Consider the following 14,647-nt stretch of genomic DNA (forward strand, 5'->3'; position numbering starts at 1 on the left):
CATGCGCTCGATTAGGATCTTTAAAATTTTTCGAATGAATTTTAGATTTCATAGTCCTTTTTGAAAGATTTCAGGCAGGAAGGTGGTTGTCATTGAACAATATTATAATTTTTCTACTCCAGAATGGAATTTGATAAATTGCATATTCATGTATGAGACTCCTCGACAAGTTTGTGTATGGGCTAGGGTACTCAGGTGATCGTTAAGGCATAATGGCCTCTTGTTTTAAAACATCAACATTTTTGTCGGACTCGGCACATTTTAGTTTAAGGAAGGAGTCTTTTTATTATCAAACATACTTCTTATAATAAGAAATGCATGAAATTTTGACACAGTCAAACGGATCATATTACTTAATGATTCTATCAGTTTAATTAAATTTGACCTTTTTGTTTGCGATAAAGGTCAGGTCAAGGTCACTACCTTTTTCCTCAACGTAAAGAGTGATAAAAATAAGTGTAGCTCTTTATAGTTCTGTAGACATTTGTTTAAGATTTGAAGATTCAAATCTTCAATGAAATCATAGACCATGAGAGTGTCTATCAGCTTATACTACTAAATTGGAATAAATATTTATACTAAAATTGATATTGCTTAGCCCGCATTTCCTCTAATTTTCTTAAATTTTGAAGAAATTTTGATTATTTTTTTATGCTTCCAATAATAAAATATTTCTAACTTTTATGTATTATGAAGACTTTATATAAAGATATAAATTGACAGAAAAGCTAATATATTGACCGTTTCATAAGAGAGAAAAACTGATTTTAGTGATTTTTTCACAAAAATCAAGGTATAGAATGGGCGCTTTAAAAAGCTTATAAAAATGTTATTTGATAGGCAAATCATATTTTAAAATCATATTCTGAAACCCAAGTATCATATTATTAGTTCACATTAGTAAAAAAAATCCAACATTATTGTTATTGTTTTTAAAATGATAAAACAGACTCATTATATATATATAATCTGCAGCAATTCTGAATTGCGCAACATGTGATATTTTCCTACGCCAAAAATATAGTCCTTGTTCCATTCTAAACATTGATTACATTTTTCTATGCCAAGTTGTATGATAGTAAAAAAGAAAGAAAAATATACTATTTTAATTTCCTTTCATCTTGATTTAACGAACAATTAATCAAATTTACGTTTGACAAGTCGAAAACCAGAAAAGACTCCTTCCTTAATGTAATATCATTCTGATTTATGACAGAAACATGTATTTTTTTTATTGGAGTCGCTTTCCCGGACATCCATTGAAAGCGTATTCCATTCGTTAACAACAGTGGGAACAAATGAAGATTTTTACAATTGTAAACGTCATTTTGGTGTATCAAGTTTTGAGCATTTCTTGTAAAATAATTGGATGCATTAATACGTTTATTTGGGAAAATGTCCATTGCATAATTGGGTAAAAGGTGTCTATCAATTTTATACATGGTTTTCTACTATGAAGTGTTTCCCACCCTGTTTCGAAATAAAGACATTCCCTAGAAGCAAAAATAGGTAGTCCTGTGACGATTCTTGCGGCACACTTTAATTATGTTGCTGGACAAATAATAATTATTTTCCGTTAAAATCTTTTTCCACCTAATCGGATAAGATTATAACGTCATTTGACGCTATTACGTAAAACTGTAGAATAGGTGTATATTTCTTCCTTCGCAACGTATTTAACGATGCATGAAATTTGATGTGTGGAGGTCCCTTTTTATCACCAATAAAATCTAATGTAAAAGAAGTCAAAGAAAGCACCAGTACCTCATCCTGGTTAAGCCCCCCCCCCCCCCCCCCCCGGTTCCGACGCCTATGATATGTATGTAAGCAAAAAACTCATTCTTGTAGCAATGTCAATGGCAATTTTATAACATCAGTCCAAAAACTTTTTGATGTACCCTGTGTATCTGAATCATCAGATTGTAGGCCCTAACAATCACACACTGACGCAGGCCCTAACAATCACACACTGATGCAGGCCCTGACAATCACACACTGATGCAGAACTTGTTTTCTATATGACATCTTGAAGATATAACCCACATTCATTCTCCGTTAATTTAACAGTGTCTACTTTCTGTACGAATGGATTACAAAGGCGTCGTTACTCGGGTGATGCTTCGTTGCTCAAAAAAACATGTACAGAACTATTGTCAATATCTAATGGGTAGACCAAAGCCTGGGGAGTTTCACATTAAAAGGTTTACTAGTAAGTGAAAGTTTAAATGCATTGTCGCCCTCCAGGTCCTACGACGCGAATTAGGAAAATTATTCCTTAAGGCAGGAGATGTGCGATTCCAATTGAGTCTTATGAGAGAAAATAAACTCTAGAATGTCCAGAAACAACCAGAAATACCATGATGGATGGACATTTGGTGTTGATCAGGAAATGGCGTACAGGAATTCCAGGAATCGTGGCCTGTTTGTGCTCGGCTCCTCTCCCTGGGAGGCTCAGAGTCATGACACCGGGTCCCTCTCCAAACGGTTTTATCCCGACTACAGATCAGCTGATCCCCGGCCGGACTACGAAGACAGGGAGCAAAAAGTAAGGATGACTGTAAAAGTATTCACTTTTAATTCAATGATTGACTTTAATAGAGTGTTTTTGTAATTTCGATTTTGTACATAAACCCCGCATCTGCAATAACTGAAAAGACGAAAACTAAAAGATAATGATAGTATATGTATCTCTATTTTAGAGAGAAACAACGGTTTCTAAAAAGTCCTTAAGGAAGATCTTCAATCGCTTTGCCGACAGAACAGCTATGCAGGGCGTTGGGTACATCAAGTCTGCCAAACTCTGGTACTCAAGAGCATTGTGGGCATTTCTACTGCTGGTGGCAATCGGCTGGATGGTGTTTCATCTTTTCTATCTCATATCCCAGTTCCTGGACCTTCCAATTCAGACCAAAATTTCTCTTGGATTTAACAACCTACAATTTCCCGCGGTGACCTTATGCAATATGAATGCTGTTAAATGGTCACGCCTGCCTGACACGCCCCTGGATTTGCAGGAGATAGTTGCAAAAACCGATCCTGATCAGTTCAATCCGGGTGCTGATGTACCTGGAAAGGTAATTGCTATATTGACACTTGTAAAAAATTCAAAGAATTATTGTCGTGTCTGTAAAACGTACCAGAAGTCCTTGAAACTTTGATGGAAACTTGCTTATTATGGTGAGGTGACTTAAAAATCCACTTTTGGAATGCAATCGTTCCCATTGAAAGTTGAAAAAATGTAATAGAGGTGAAAAAATTCATTGTATTGTCTAAATTTTAAAATAATGCTTTAGTATCACATAAATGTATGTAACTAGAATAAACTGTTAACAATTATCAAAAAAATGTTACGGATCTAAAGCTGGCATACCGAGTATGCTACACTGGGTTGATTAAGTCCACTCTTGACCGGAAATTCACCTTGGGTATGTCGGGAGCCCGAGGGCAGTTTTATTCACGGATGGGTTACTCCAGCTGAAGATTTATTTTGATAGGGAAATGTTTTACCTATAACCTATAAATCTTCCTAATGTGTGTTTTATACTGGTTCAAAATAAATTGAATTCATATTTTAAAAAAAATACGAGATGCTTTATATGGAAAAAACTATGTACTTTGTGAATTTTTTGGGCTGTATCTTCCATGTATTTCAATGGCACTGGCATCTTGGAGCAATATGAACTGCAATAACCATGCTGACATGTAAAATGGTCGCTAACTGATTAAATGACCAGGACAATTAAGGTTACGAACTTCTCTTTGTCAATTTTTTTTGGAAAAAGCTATTCTATAGGCTTTGATTGTAGCACATTTACATTAGAACAATTTTAACAAGGCCTTGGACTTTCAGTAGGATTTTACTAACTATTTCTTGCGTAAAAAAAGATAAAAATGACGCTGGTTTTAAGTGAAATTTACACCGACTGCCTAGTCTATGCTCAAAAACCAGACAAATCTTGTTGATTTCAAAGAGCCATGGCTGAGTAGCCTACAATGAAATAGACATGCCTACGTCACATTGCCGTTTGACACCACTACCCAAAGTCCAAACTCTTGTTAAAATGGTTCTATTGTCGTCCTGTACATATACAATAACTGGTATGCCATATTTCCCAGTGAATTTCCCTCTTTGGTATGATACAATTTTACGATTCGTTTTCACCTTCTTTATCATACAGGTCTACGCAGCAAAATAAATTCTGAAAAATACAGCTCATTTTGCTTTGAACTTTCTAACGGAATAAATCAATGGGTATTGTTGAAGAGTTGTCTCTGATTTTGCTTGCTATGATTTTAAGATGAGCAAGGTAAGAAAGCATTTACACCAAAAGAAAAAAGGAGGGAAAATATGGCAAATCTCGTTTCTTTAGGAACGTGAATTTAGAAAGTAAAGATGCAATATCGAATTTTTACTTCTGTATATAAAACAAACGATAGTAGCAGACTATATTATTTCAATACATGTTTTGAAAATTCAGTCATGCATTCTTATTAAACGTGTTTTTTTTTAGAGGAAGAAGCGATTTGTAGAAGGATTTGATGATTTCGATTTTGACAACATGTCGTACTATGACGATTATTACTCGGATTACTACTACGTCGACGACATCTTTAGGGGTGCGGAGAGGGACAGTGTGTTTAAAATAGAAAGTTCCTTCCGGAGTCTGTATCTCTCCATGCCAAGGTCAGCTACTGTACCTTACTTTGATTGCAAGTTCCGTATTGGCAGCTATGGTTATTTTGATGCAGAATAAGTTTTAGGTTATTTTCAGAGATACAAGGATCGACGTAGGACACCAGATAGAGGACATGCTGATATCCTGCTCATACAACGGCTTCAAATGCTATGCAGAGTGCGTTGATCTTCAGTTGGAAGTTGGAATAATATCATCGTCGAAAACCCACTGTCAGTCTCGCATACGCTTACTGAGCGTTTGCGAGACTGGCCGTGGGTTCCCGACGATGGAATAATATATCCGTCGATTGAAATTTATTTTTTTCCTTCAAAATAAATTGAGTGTGTGAAGTACGATTCATGTCGGGTATTTTTCGTTCAACACACAAGTTATGACTCAACTTATACGAAGAAATGATTAATTAATCTGTTATTTCCAGAAACTTTACCTTGGTGAATACACCTGAATATGGTAACTGCTTCACGATTCAGTCCAAAGGATTTGTTGCCAAAAAGACTGGTCCAAAATCAGGTGACAATTTTTTCAAAAAGAAAAGGTCGACGAACATAAGTTAAATTGTATGACGGTCAAAAAAGAAAAAGAATGTTGTTTGAAATAGTAAAATAGACTAAACGGGTATTTTCTATGACTACTCTTAAGTTGATCGAGTATTTTCCAAATCCAGGGTTGACTTTGATACTTTACATGGAGAATGACGAGTATCTGAAAGGACTCAGTCAGGGGTACGGCATGCGCTTACAGATCCACGATCAGGACACGTTCCCCCTCCCTGACGAGGAGGGAATATTCGTTTCGTCTTCTTACGAAACACACGTAGGCTTGCGTTTGGTAAATATTTGGGTGGCTGTTATTATTTAGCAAATCAACTAATAAAGAAGAGGGATATTTGTTTTGTCTTCGTACAAAACATGTTTGTAATTTAGCAAATCAACTTTTGGGTGTTCGTGATTATTAAGCAAACCAACTGTTAATGTAGGTATTGCGCTCAGACGCAACCTATCTTCCATCCCCCCCCCTTTTTTTTTCATATCTGCACAATGCCAAGATTCCCACTTAGTAATCCAATAATTGTATTTTCATGTTTTATGATACTTTTTTAATTTATATATAAAGTGCTCAATCGAAAATATAAACTACGAATTTAAAGCATTCAGATGCATTTTGCATGCTATTTTTAAAAAGTTCTAAATATTATAGCTCCAAAATAGCCTGATTTTATTTTAATTAACAGATTTCAATGTTAATAATAAGAAATAATATATCAAGGAAAATTTAATAAAATTGAAGAACGTCTCGCGTGTCCCGATAAAGGCAAAAGGTCTTTTTCTTTTCAGAAAGATATCACTAGAGTTACACCGTCCTACAGGGATTGCGAAAATGGTCAAGATTTCAAAAGACAACATAAAATGGAATATTCCAGAACAGTATGCCTTTCTCTACTATGCAGTAATTGTGTGACTTAACAGTAGAATAAGAATAGAGGTAGGATTTAAAATATTCAATTTATAATGAAGGGAAATTAAACAATTTTGAATCACTTTGAATTATTTAAATAATTATGTAGGTCCTATTGCTAGAAAACAATAAAGGTAAAATGAACTGACTGCATATACGAAGCCGGTCATTTTTGCACCTTAATTTTTTAAGAGTTATCTCCCCTTGACGAAAAAAGACGAACGTTTTAATTTTGTCAAAATATCTGAGGTAAATGATTCGTTTCATTTTATATTTAATAAAGAGAAAGTTTATGTATATATTCACCAAAAGAACTGTATGAATTTCATTTTTTTTAATATCTTAATAAAACTGCACTGCCCATAGACTTCAATGTAAAATTCAAGGTGTAATTTAAAATTAGACAAAAAAATTTTGAAAATTCCCTTGGTGGAGTATTTTCATTTGACACCTTCAAAATGATATCATGATAAAAAGGATCAAAATATTTATTTGGTGCAAAATGTAGTCGTTATACATTGGATGCCTTAAATACCTGGTAGATCATGAAATCCCAAGTTTTCGCGTCTTATAACCTAGCGCCCGACAACATTACATTATTGTAGTAAATAAGAACAATGTATAAATCTACAGTGTTTTGACAAAGTTATTTTTCATTAAATACCCCGATACTTTTTCTTTATAATATATTTTATATGTTAAAATTATGTCAGCAATCGGCGGTATTATCGATCACCCATTGTCGGATACCCACGGGTGATCGCGTTTATTACTTATCACCCAGGTGATACCCACGGGTGATCTATAGAACGCAGTTCACTATTCAATTGCGAACTGCGAACTGCGTTCTAAAAACCGATTGCCCACACTTTTTTGATACTTGGCATAAAGACAGCGTCCTATCAGGAGTATGGAATGCCATAGCTGCCTTAAGGTCAATTTCATATTATATGAACTGGTATTTCATTTATATGCAATAGTAATATCATTATATGCAGTGGTAACATCATTACATGCAGTGATAACATCATTATATGCAGTGATAACATCATTTTATGTAGTGCTAACATCATTATATACTATTATTTCATCATTATATTCAAGGGTAAAATCTTTATATGAAGTGGTAATATTATTACGTTATGTCGTAAAATCATTATGTGCAGTAGTTTATTCATTATATGCTATGAATAAATCTTTATATTACATGATAAACTCATTTCATACAGAGCTAAACTCATAATGAACTATTGTTCAATCGTTATGTTATTACTAAAACCGATTTGGTTTGACTTTTCCGATCGCGTCGCGTTCAACTTTTTCAGCTACGTCATACATAAACAATACCCGCACCTTAACCACAGTTTTTTTATTGGTGGATTCAGCTTACCGCTGATTGGCTGCTGGTTAACTAAGACTAAATTATGCACGGACAGAACAACAACATATCAGAGAATGAAAAATTCACATGGGTACTCGTGACTGTCGAAATTGGGCTATTTTTCGAAAGTGTACACTTGTGATAAAACAATACATACGGTACATAACATATATAGCTGTAGCTCTGTGTATAAATTTTGGGTTAGAAAATATAAAGCTACAGTGCATACAATACTTACATGTACAAAAAAACTTTACGGCAATTTGCCGCGTATAAAAATAACACTATTTTTTAAAAAATATTTACATCATACCATACCACATTTTGTGAAAATAATCCATTTAAATAATTCTTCATTTAGTTTACTACTGTTAATAATTGTAGCTTTACCCGCCCCAAACTTTCTCCTATTAAACAACCTTTAACCGTACTCGGAAAGCGGATCAAGAACTGTATTTTTTTTATGTAAACAAACCAGTGTTCATGTATGGAGCGGGTGATCGGGGGTTCAGAGACAGGTAAAATAAAGAAATCTGCAGTAAATGGTTTGTGGATATTTTAGTATATATATTTACACCGAAAGTGATAGGGCAACAGAAGAGAAACGAATCGGACACTTGCCTAATGAAGACGCACATGTACAAACCTCCTTGCACTCTCCACTTCCGTCTCGTTCTTTCACACCATCGTTCAATACTTTTATTGACTGTCGATTGCCGATCGAAAGGTGTAGAAATCGAGGAATTCATACCTATCACTTTGACTGGCAAGTTAGTAGGTAATACATGTGCATTATACATTTACGGTATTTACATGAAATGAACGCTTAGCACATGCAACTTTTAAATATTATATTTTTTTATAACGCCGTACTCTGGACCGCAGCTTGAGGCTATGGTTTAACGCCCGTTTACAGAGAGAGAGAGAGAGAGAGAGAGAGAGAGAGAGAGAGAGAGAGAGAGAGAGAGAGAGAGAGAGAGAGTTTAGCACAGAATTTAAACATACGGGATAGTCGATTTTGAATGAATAATATTGGGGGGGAAATAAACTGTTCTGAGAAATCCTTCAGCTCTGGCATTGCATAAGCGTATACTGATAACTCGGCCTAAAAATAGGAGTTAACCAATCATATAGTTTTCACACCGGCGGCGTGTATAATTTATGCATGACGTAGCTCACAGAAATGATCGTGACGCTATAGGAAAAGTCAAACCAAATCGGTTTTGATAATATATGGTACACTCTTCATGTGCAGTTGCAAAATCCTTTTATGCAGTGCAACTTCTTGATATTAGGTGATAAGTTCATTATATGTAGTACTGACATCATGTTATGGTGTATTAAAACCATTATGTATGGTGGTAAAACCTTTATGTATTGTGGTGAAAGCTTTACATGCAATTGTAAATCCTTTATATGATGTGACAATTTTATAATATGCCGTCGTTGAGTCATTATATTATGAGGTCAGTTCTTTACATGATGTGATCATTTCATTATATGGAGTGGTAACTTCTTTATATGCAGTCGTAACTCTTTATGATGAGGTTGTAAACTGGTTCTCGCTGAAAAGTTTTAATGGGGAAGAGGTCCAGTTTTATTTTTAAAAAAGATGCCGCGTTCGTTGTGACGGTGCACATTTCCTGGTCAACTTGTCGTTTGTTTTGAAGAGAGAGAGAGAGAGAGAGAGAGAGAGAGAGAGAGAGAGAGAGAGAGAGAGAGAGAGAGAGAGAGATTTTCTCTGTTCTTGATACATCGATGTGTGATAAATCGAATGAATTTTTAGTAGAGTACGCGTTTAATTTTAAAAGTAAAATAAATTTCAAAAATTAAATGATTGTACTTTGTAGAAATTTTATACCCCCTCTGCTTCTAGATTCGCGCATACAGATAGGAAGATCACTTTATATATCTTGATATTAACATAGAACAATTTAATTTCTACTTGCTATCGTGTTTTAAATATGTATGTAATTCTTTGGAGCTTTTTGAATTAATAAATCTAATTCTGTCTCTTCAAAAACGTTTAAATTGAGGAGTTACTTTGCTCTTGATTGTTATTTAAAATAATTTTAATAGCATCCATATAAACCGTGGTGCTTGGAACAAACTTATCCGTATTTTGCTGATTCATACATTATTGCACGGCTTGCTTTTAACGATGTCGAACAATATGTATATATATTTTGAAAACGACATATTTTACAAAAAAAATACATTAACATTATCGATTAATGCGTTACTTCCTCGTTCAGCAGCAAATGTTTTAGCTGCAGATCTGTAGCTCTCTGGTTTAAAAAAAAATCGGATAGACAAAGTCGGTAACGTTGAAAAAATCAGCACACATGTAAAATATTACAATAACAAGCGTTTTAAAACTTATTTATCCCGACATCATTTATTTTCAAAACCATCGGAATAGGAGTATTACCTTTTCAAAAATTAATTTAAAAAATACCAAGTAGTTAGTCTCGGTGATTATTCGGACATCCTGCGTAACCACTCGGCTATACTAGACACGATGAAGTTTGCTAAGATTTAAAACACCGTTTTTTAACTTCGGAGGTTTTTTTTTCGAAGTTTAATCTTTAAAAATATGCCTCTTTGAAACAAAAATCGGATATGCCATGAAACCAGTCACATTTTTCAGTGAAACCATTTTACAATTTGTTTAATGCATGGGGGTCTTGAACGGGGGGGGGGGGGGGGGGGGAGGTCGCGGGGAGGACCCCGCCCCAGAAAAATTAAAATTTCTTAAAATTTCCATGAAATTACCAAAAATTTGCCTCGGACCCACCTCCCCCCACCCCTTCGGCAAACTTCAGTATTCATCGCACCCCCCCCCCCCCGAAAATTTTGTATTGATCCGCGTATAAAATGGTCCTATAAAAATGATATGAAGATATCTGCAACAGCTTTATGGAAAATAGCACAGGAACTGCAACACCTTCTTTGTAGGATTTAAAATACAAAAATACATGCCCGGTGAGCTTAAATTTTATACAGTGGATGAAACAACCATAAAAAGAGGTTAAGACCAACCAATTTCTTTATTATTTCTTAAAAATAAAATTAATTTTAAGAAAAATGAAAAATAATTTTTATTTATGTCTATGAATAAAAATCTGTCTATTCCTTTTGTGTTGGAGGCATTAATCAGCGAGAAGTAGCATCTACCTGGTACATTGAAACAAAGGTCTTTCGACTTTGATTTTAAAACGCTTGCTTCATTTTTTGTAATTTCTTTTACTCTTAAATTAAAAGCATACTCTACTAATAATACATTCGATTTACCACCATACATAATGGGTTCAATGATTGATATTATGATATCGATGTTAAAGGACAGATAAAAACTCTCTCTCTCTCTCTCTCTCTCTCTCTCTCTCTCTCTCTCTCTCTCTCTCTCTCTCTCTCTCTCTCTCTCTCTTAAAAAAACCCGACTAGTTGACCAGGAAATGTGCATCGTCACAACGAACGCGGCATCTTTTTAAAAATAAAACTGGACCTCTTCCCCATTAAAACTTTTCAGCGAGAACCAGTTTACAACCTCATCATAAAGAGTTACGACTGCATATAAAGAAGTTACCACTCCATATAATGAAATGATCACATCATGTAAAGAACTGACTTCATAATATAATGACTCAACAACGGCATATTATAAAATTGTCACATCATATAAAGGATTTACTATTGCATGTAAAGCTTTCACCACAATACATAAAGGTTTTACCACCATACATAATGGTTTTAATACACCATAACATGATGTCAGTACTGCATATAATGAACTTATCACCTAATGTCAAGAAGTTGCACTGCATAAAAGGATTTTGCAACTGCACATGAAGAGTGTACCATATAACATAACGATTGAACAATAGTTCATTATGAGTTTAGCTCTGTATGAAATGAGTTTATCATAGCATATAAAGATTTATTCATAACATATAATGAATAAACTACTGCACATAGTGATCTTACGACATAACGTAATGATGTCACCACTTCATATATAGATTTTACCCCTGAATATAATGGTGAAATAATATTATATAATGATGTTAGCACTGCATAAAATGATGTTATCACTGCATATAATGATGTTACCACTGCATGTAATGATGTTACCACTGCATATAATGATATTACTATTGCATATAAATGAAATACCAGTTCATATAATATGAAATTGACCTTAAGGCAGCTATGGCGTTCCATACAGGAGCCTTTAGCGTGTTGGATATTTCTATTCTGTCTGCTTATCATACATGTTGGGAGGGGGTGTTTAATACATGCTGTGGAATTTTGTTCAGGCATATATCTATTCGTTAAAAATTGGATGTAAATGGAATTGTTTTTATAATTTTGATAGCTTTTTATTTTGATGTGTAGGTGTGTCGTATAGTTTGCGAACAATCCGTCATGGTTAGAGAATGTGGGTGTTATTTCCATGAATACAAGGAGTTCTACCACTTTTCTAACAGCACGTTCAAAAACAAGTGGTGCCGAACCCAGTCAGGTACAGATATATATATTTCAAATACAATCTCTATCTGCGTGTATATGTAAAGTTAAATTTACAGTATGAAGTTGGAAATATACGTCCAGTAGGTTTATATTGGTCCAATAAATGTCCAATTAATTGATAAAACGTTCAGCATTATTTGCTTTGGGGGAAGTGGGGGAATTTTTTTTTCAACAGCCCCCGCTTTTAATACTTTTAGAGTTAATTTACCGTGAAGCTGCTGTTCTGAGCTATTTTAGAGTTAGCATAATGAGACAGATATTTGAAAAGCCAAAAAAAAAAAAGAAAACCAAATTAAGTATTTTTTTAATATAAGAAAAAAATATATATGAGGTGTTTCAAACAAGCTCTACCATAATGCACACACCTAAAACTCCAACTTAAACAATTTATGATCGCTGTTTTAAGATCTCATTCCTTCTTTAATTTGAACCTTTTCATCTTACTTGCAGAAATCTCCTGTATAAATAAAATTCAAAGAGAATTCAAATCACAGAACAGAAATTGTAAATGCCCAAACCCCTGCAGGTGAACTGTCTCTAGTATTGCAATTTTTTCTCTCATTTCCGGCGAATTATTTTTTTTTCAAAAAAAAAATTAAACCCAAATTCAGTTTCATTAGATTTCCAAGAAGTTCAATCAAAATTATTCATACTCTGATCACTTGATATTTCAGAGAAAAAAAGTACTCGTTGTTTCCAAGCAGTCGACAGTGGCCCACAGAAAAATACAGCGTAAGAATACGATGTGGTGGCAGTATAATTTGTGGTAACATGATTATAATTGATGGTGATGATAGTGGTGGTGGTGGCAGGTTTTGGTGGTGACCGTACTGTAAACCAACTATTTTTCGCGTGCTGGAAATTTCGTCGCGTCGTCGCGAATATTTCTCGCCGCAAACCAAACCATTGACGTGTGGCTCTGTCACGGCATGATCGCGAAATTTATTCTCCGCGAACCGATAAAGTTGTCTTGAATAAAAGTTGTTTTTGGGGTAGAGACGATAGGGGGCAATGATGAGCGTCAAATACCGGTATGAACTTTGGTTCTGGGATTGTTTTTAAATTATATAGCGTTTTCTCTTTCAGAACACGCTTTTGACAGGGCTTTGTGAGCGATTTCCTCTACAGTGCTTTACGTTAACCAGCATAACAGATCCACGCTTACTCAGGTAGACTTGTGTGGGAACTTATCTTAAGAACAATAAAATACCGTATTTATAAAAATATTTCAACATAAGACTACATGATCTGGTAAAAAGTTTTGTAAAATCATAAAAAATGAGGCTTTTAAAGACTTAATTCTACATGATGAGTCTCCAAACACAATTCTTTATTTTGGGATTTTAGCTTGAATTTCCTGAAAGTAACGATATACTACGAGGACTTGAACTATGAGAAAATTGAAGAAGAGCCAGAAATAGCGGTATTTCCACTTTCTGAATTAATGGGGCTTTATGGTCGATAAACTACTTATCAGATCTGCCTTGAAATTTGACAAATTAATATTTTTTATTAATTATTATTTTTATCTTTTGAAAAAATTCAAATATTTTATTTTAAAATTTAAGCTATAAAAATTGAATGTTTTCCTACATCTAAACAGAGCTCTTCAGCTAAAAAGAAACTTATTTAGTCCAAGAATTGCCATGACCACACGGCCCTCATAAAAAATCTGAATTAAAATGGAGTTTTTATAAATCAAATGGAATTTTAACGGAGAAATACTTAATTTGTCTATTCTTTTCCTTCCACTTTTTTAATACATGTATTCTTTCTTTACATAATTTCACAGCGAAAGTCTTTTAGATTATAATGATTTAAGAACATTATTTTTTTTTTAATTCAAACGATGGGCGTGTCATTTTAGACGGCACAGTTTGCCTCAGACGTGGGCGGAGCCATTGGTTTGTGGATCGGTCTGTCCGTGTTGGCTATCTTTGAAGTCGTCCAGTTTTTCTTGGAGCTGTGTAAATATGGTTTTCGTGTCTGTAAACATAACAGCGATGAAAGATAATCTATCGCTCAGGAGTGGAATTAAGAATATAATTTAAAACAAAATGGTGTTCGAATTCTCTTTTTAGCCTGATTTTTTTTAACATAGTCAAAGTGGAAAACGGTGCATATATATCGAAATTTTGTAAATCTGTTTTCATGTTTATGTTAATATGATGATGATGATGATGATGATGATTATATTTGTGTGGAATTGTTAATGTACAGTCATGTGTTTGTATTTAGATTTGCGCACAACTTTCTAGCTATAGGCACTGATCCAGCAGAGAGGTTTGGAGGGGGCGGGGGATTCCGAGAGGGTTGTATAGATTTTATTAAATTTAAAATAAATTTGAATATTGTCACCCCCCCCCCCTCCCCACAACTACTATAGATCTGCACCTCGATTGAACACACAGAGAAAATTGATATCTTATTAAAGTTATACATGTAAATATTTGTTATAATTTACAACATCTACTAATATGCATAGATAGCAGTTAGTGTGACAAATGAGGTCATGATTGGACTAGATAAATTGAAACTGACCAGGCAGTTATCTGGAAAAAGAATAGATAATTTTCACTGT

At 34.3% G+C, this 14,647-nt stretch overlaps 1 protein-coding gene across 2 annotated transcripts; it reads left to right on the forward strand.

Moving 5' to 3' along the window:
• The first annotated feature begins 1,966 nt into the window (after nucleotides 1–1,966).
• Nucleotides 1,967–14,119, forward strand: LOC105327597 (amiloride-sensitive sodium channel subunit alpha). Of its 2 annotated transcripts, XM_034458811.2 has the most exons (13): nucleotides 1,969–2,545; nucleotides 2,700–3,074; nucleotides 4,512–4,684; nucleotides 4,773–4,853; nucleotides 5,116–5,207; nucleotides 5,362–5,525; nucleotides 6,032–6,121; nucleotides 11,932–12,058; nucleotides 12,517–12,592; nucleotides 12,741–12,798; nucleotides 13,153–13,235; nucleotides 13,414–13,489; nucleotides 13,934–14,119. In XM_034458811.2, exons 1-13 carry the CDS (start codon nucleotides 2,333–2,335, stop codon nucleotides 14,078–14,080), a joined length of 1,755 nt encoding a protein of 584 aa, XP_034314702.2. In that variant the 5' UTR covers nucleotides 1,969–2,332; the 3' UTR covers nucleotides 14,081–14,119. The 2 variants fall into 2 exon arrangements, 1 of the variants encoding a protein (XP_034314702.2); XR_010707927.1 differs by lacking the exons at nucleotides 12,517–12,592; nucleotides 13,934–14,119 and having other exon boundaries at nucleotides 1,967–2,545.
• Nucleotides 14,120–14,647: the final 528 nt, after the last annotated feature.

This window comes from Magallana gigas, chromosome 7 (genome assembly GCF_963853765.1).
Source record: "Magallana gigas chromosome 7, xbMagGiga1.1, whole genome shotgun sequence".
NCBI classification, from domain to species: Eukaryota; Metazoa; Mollusca; class Bivalvia; order Ostreida; family Ostreidae; genus Magallana; species Magallana gigas.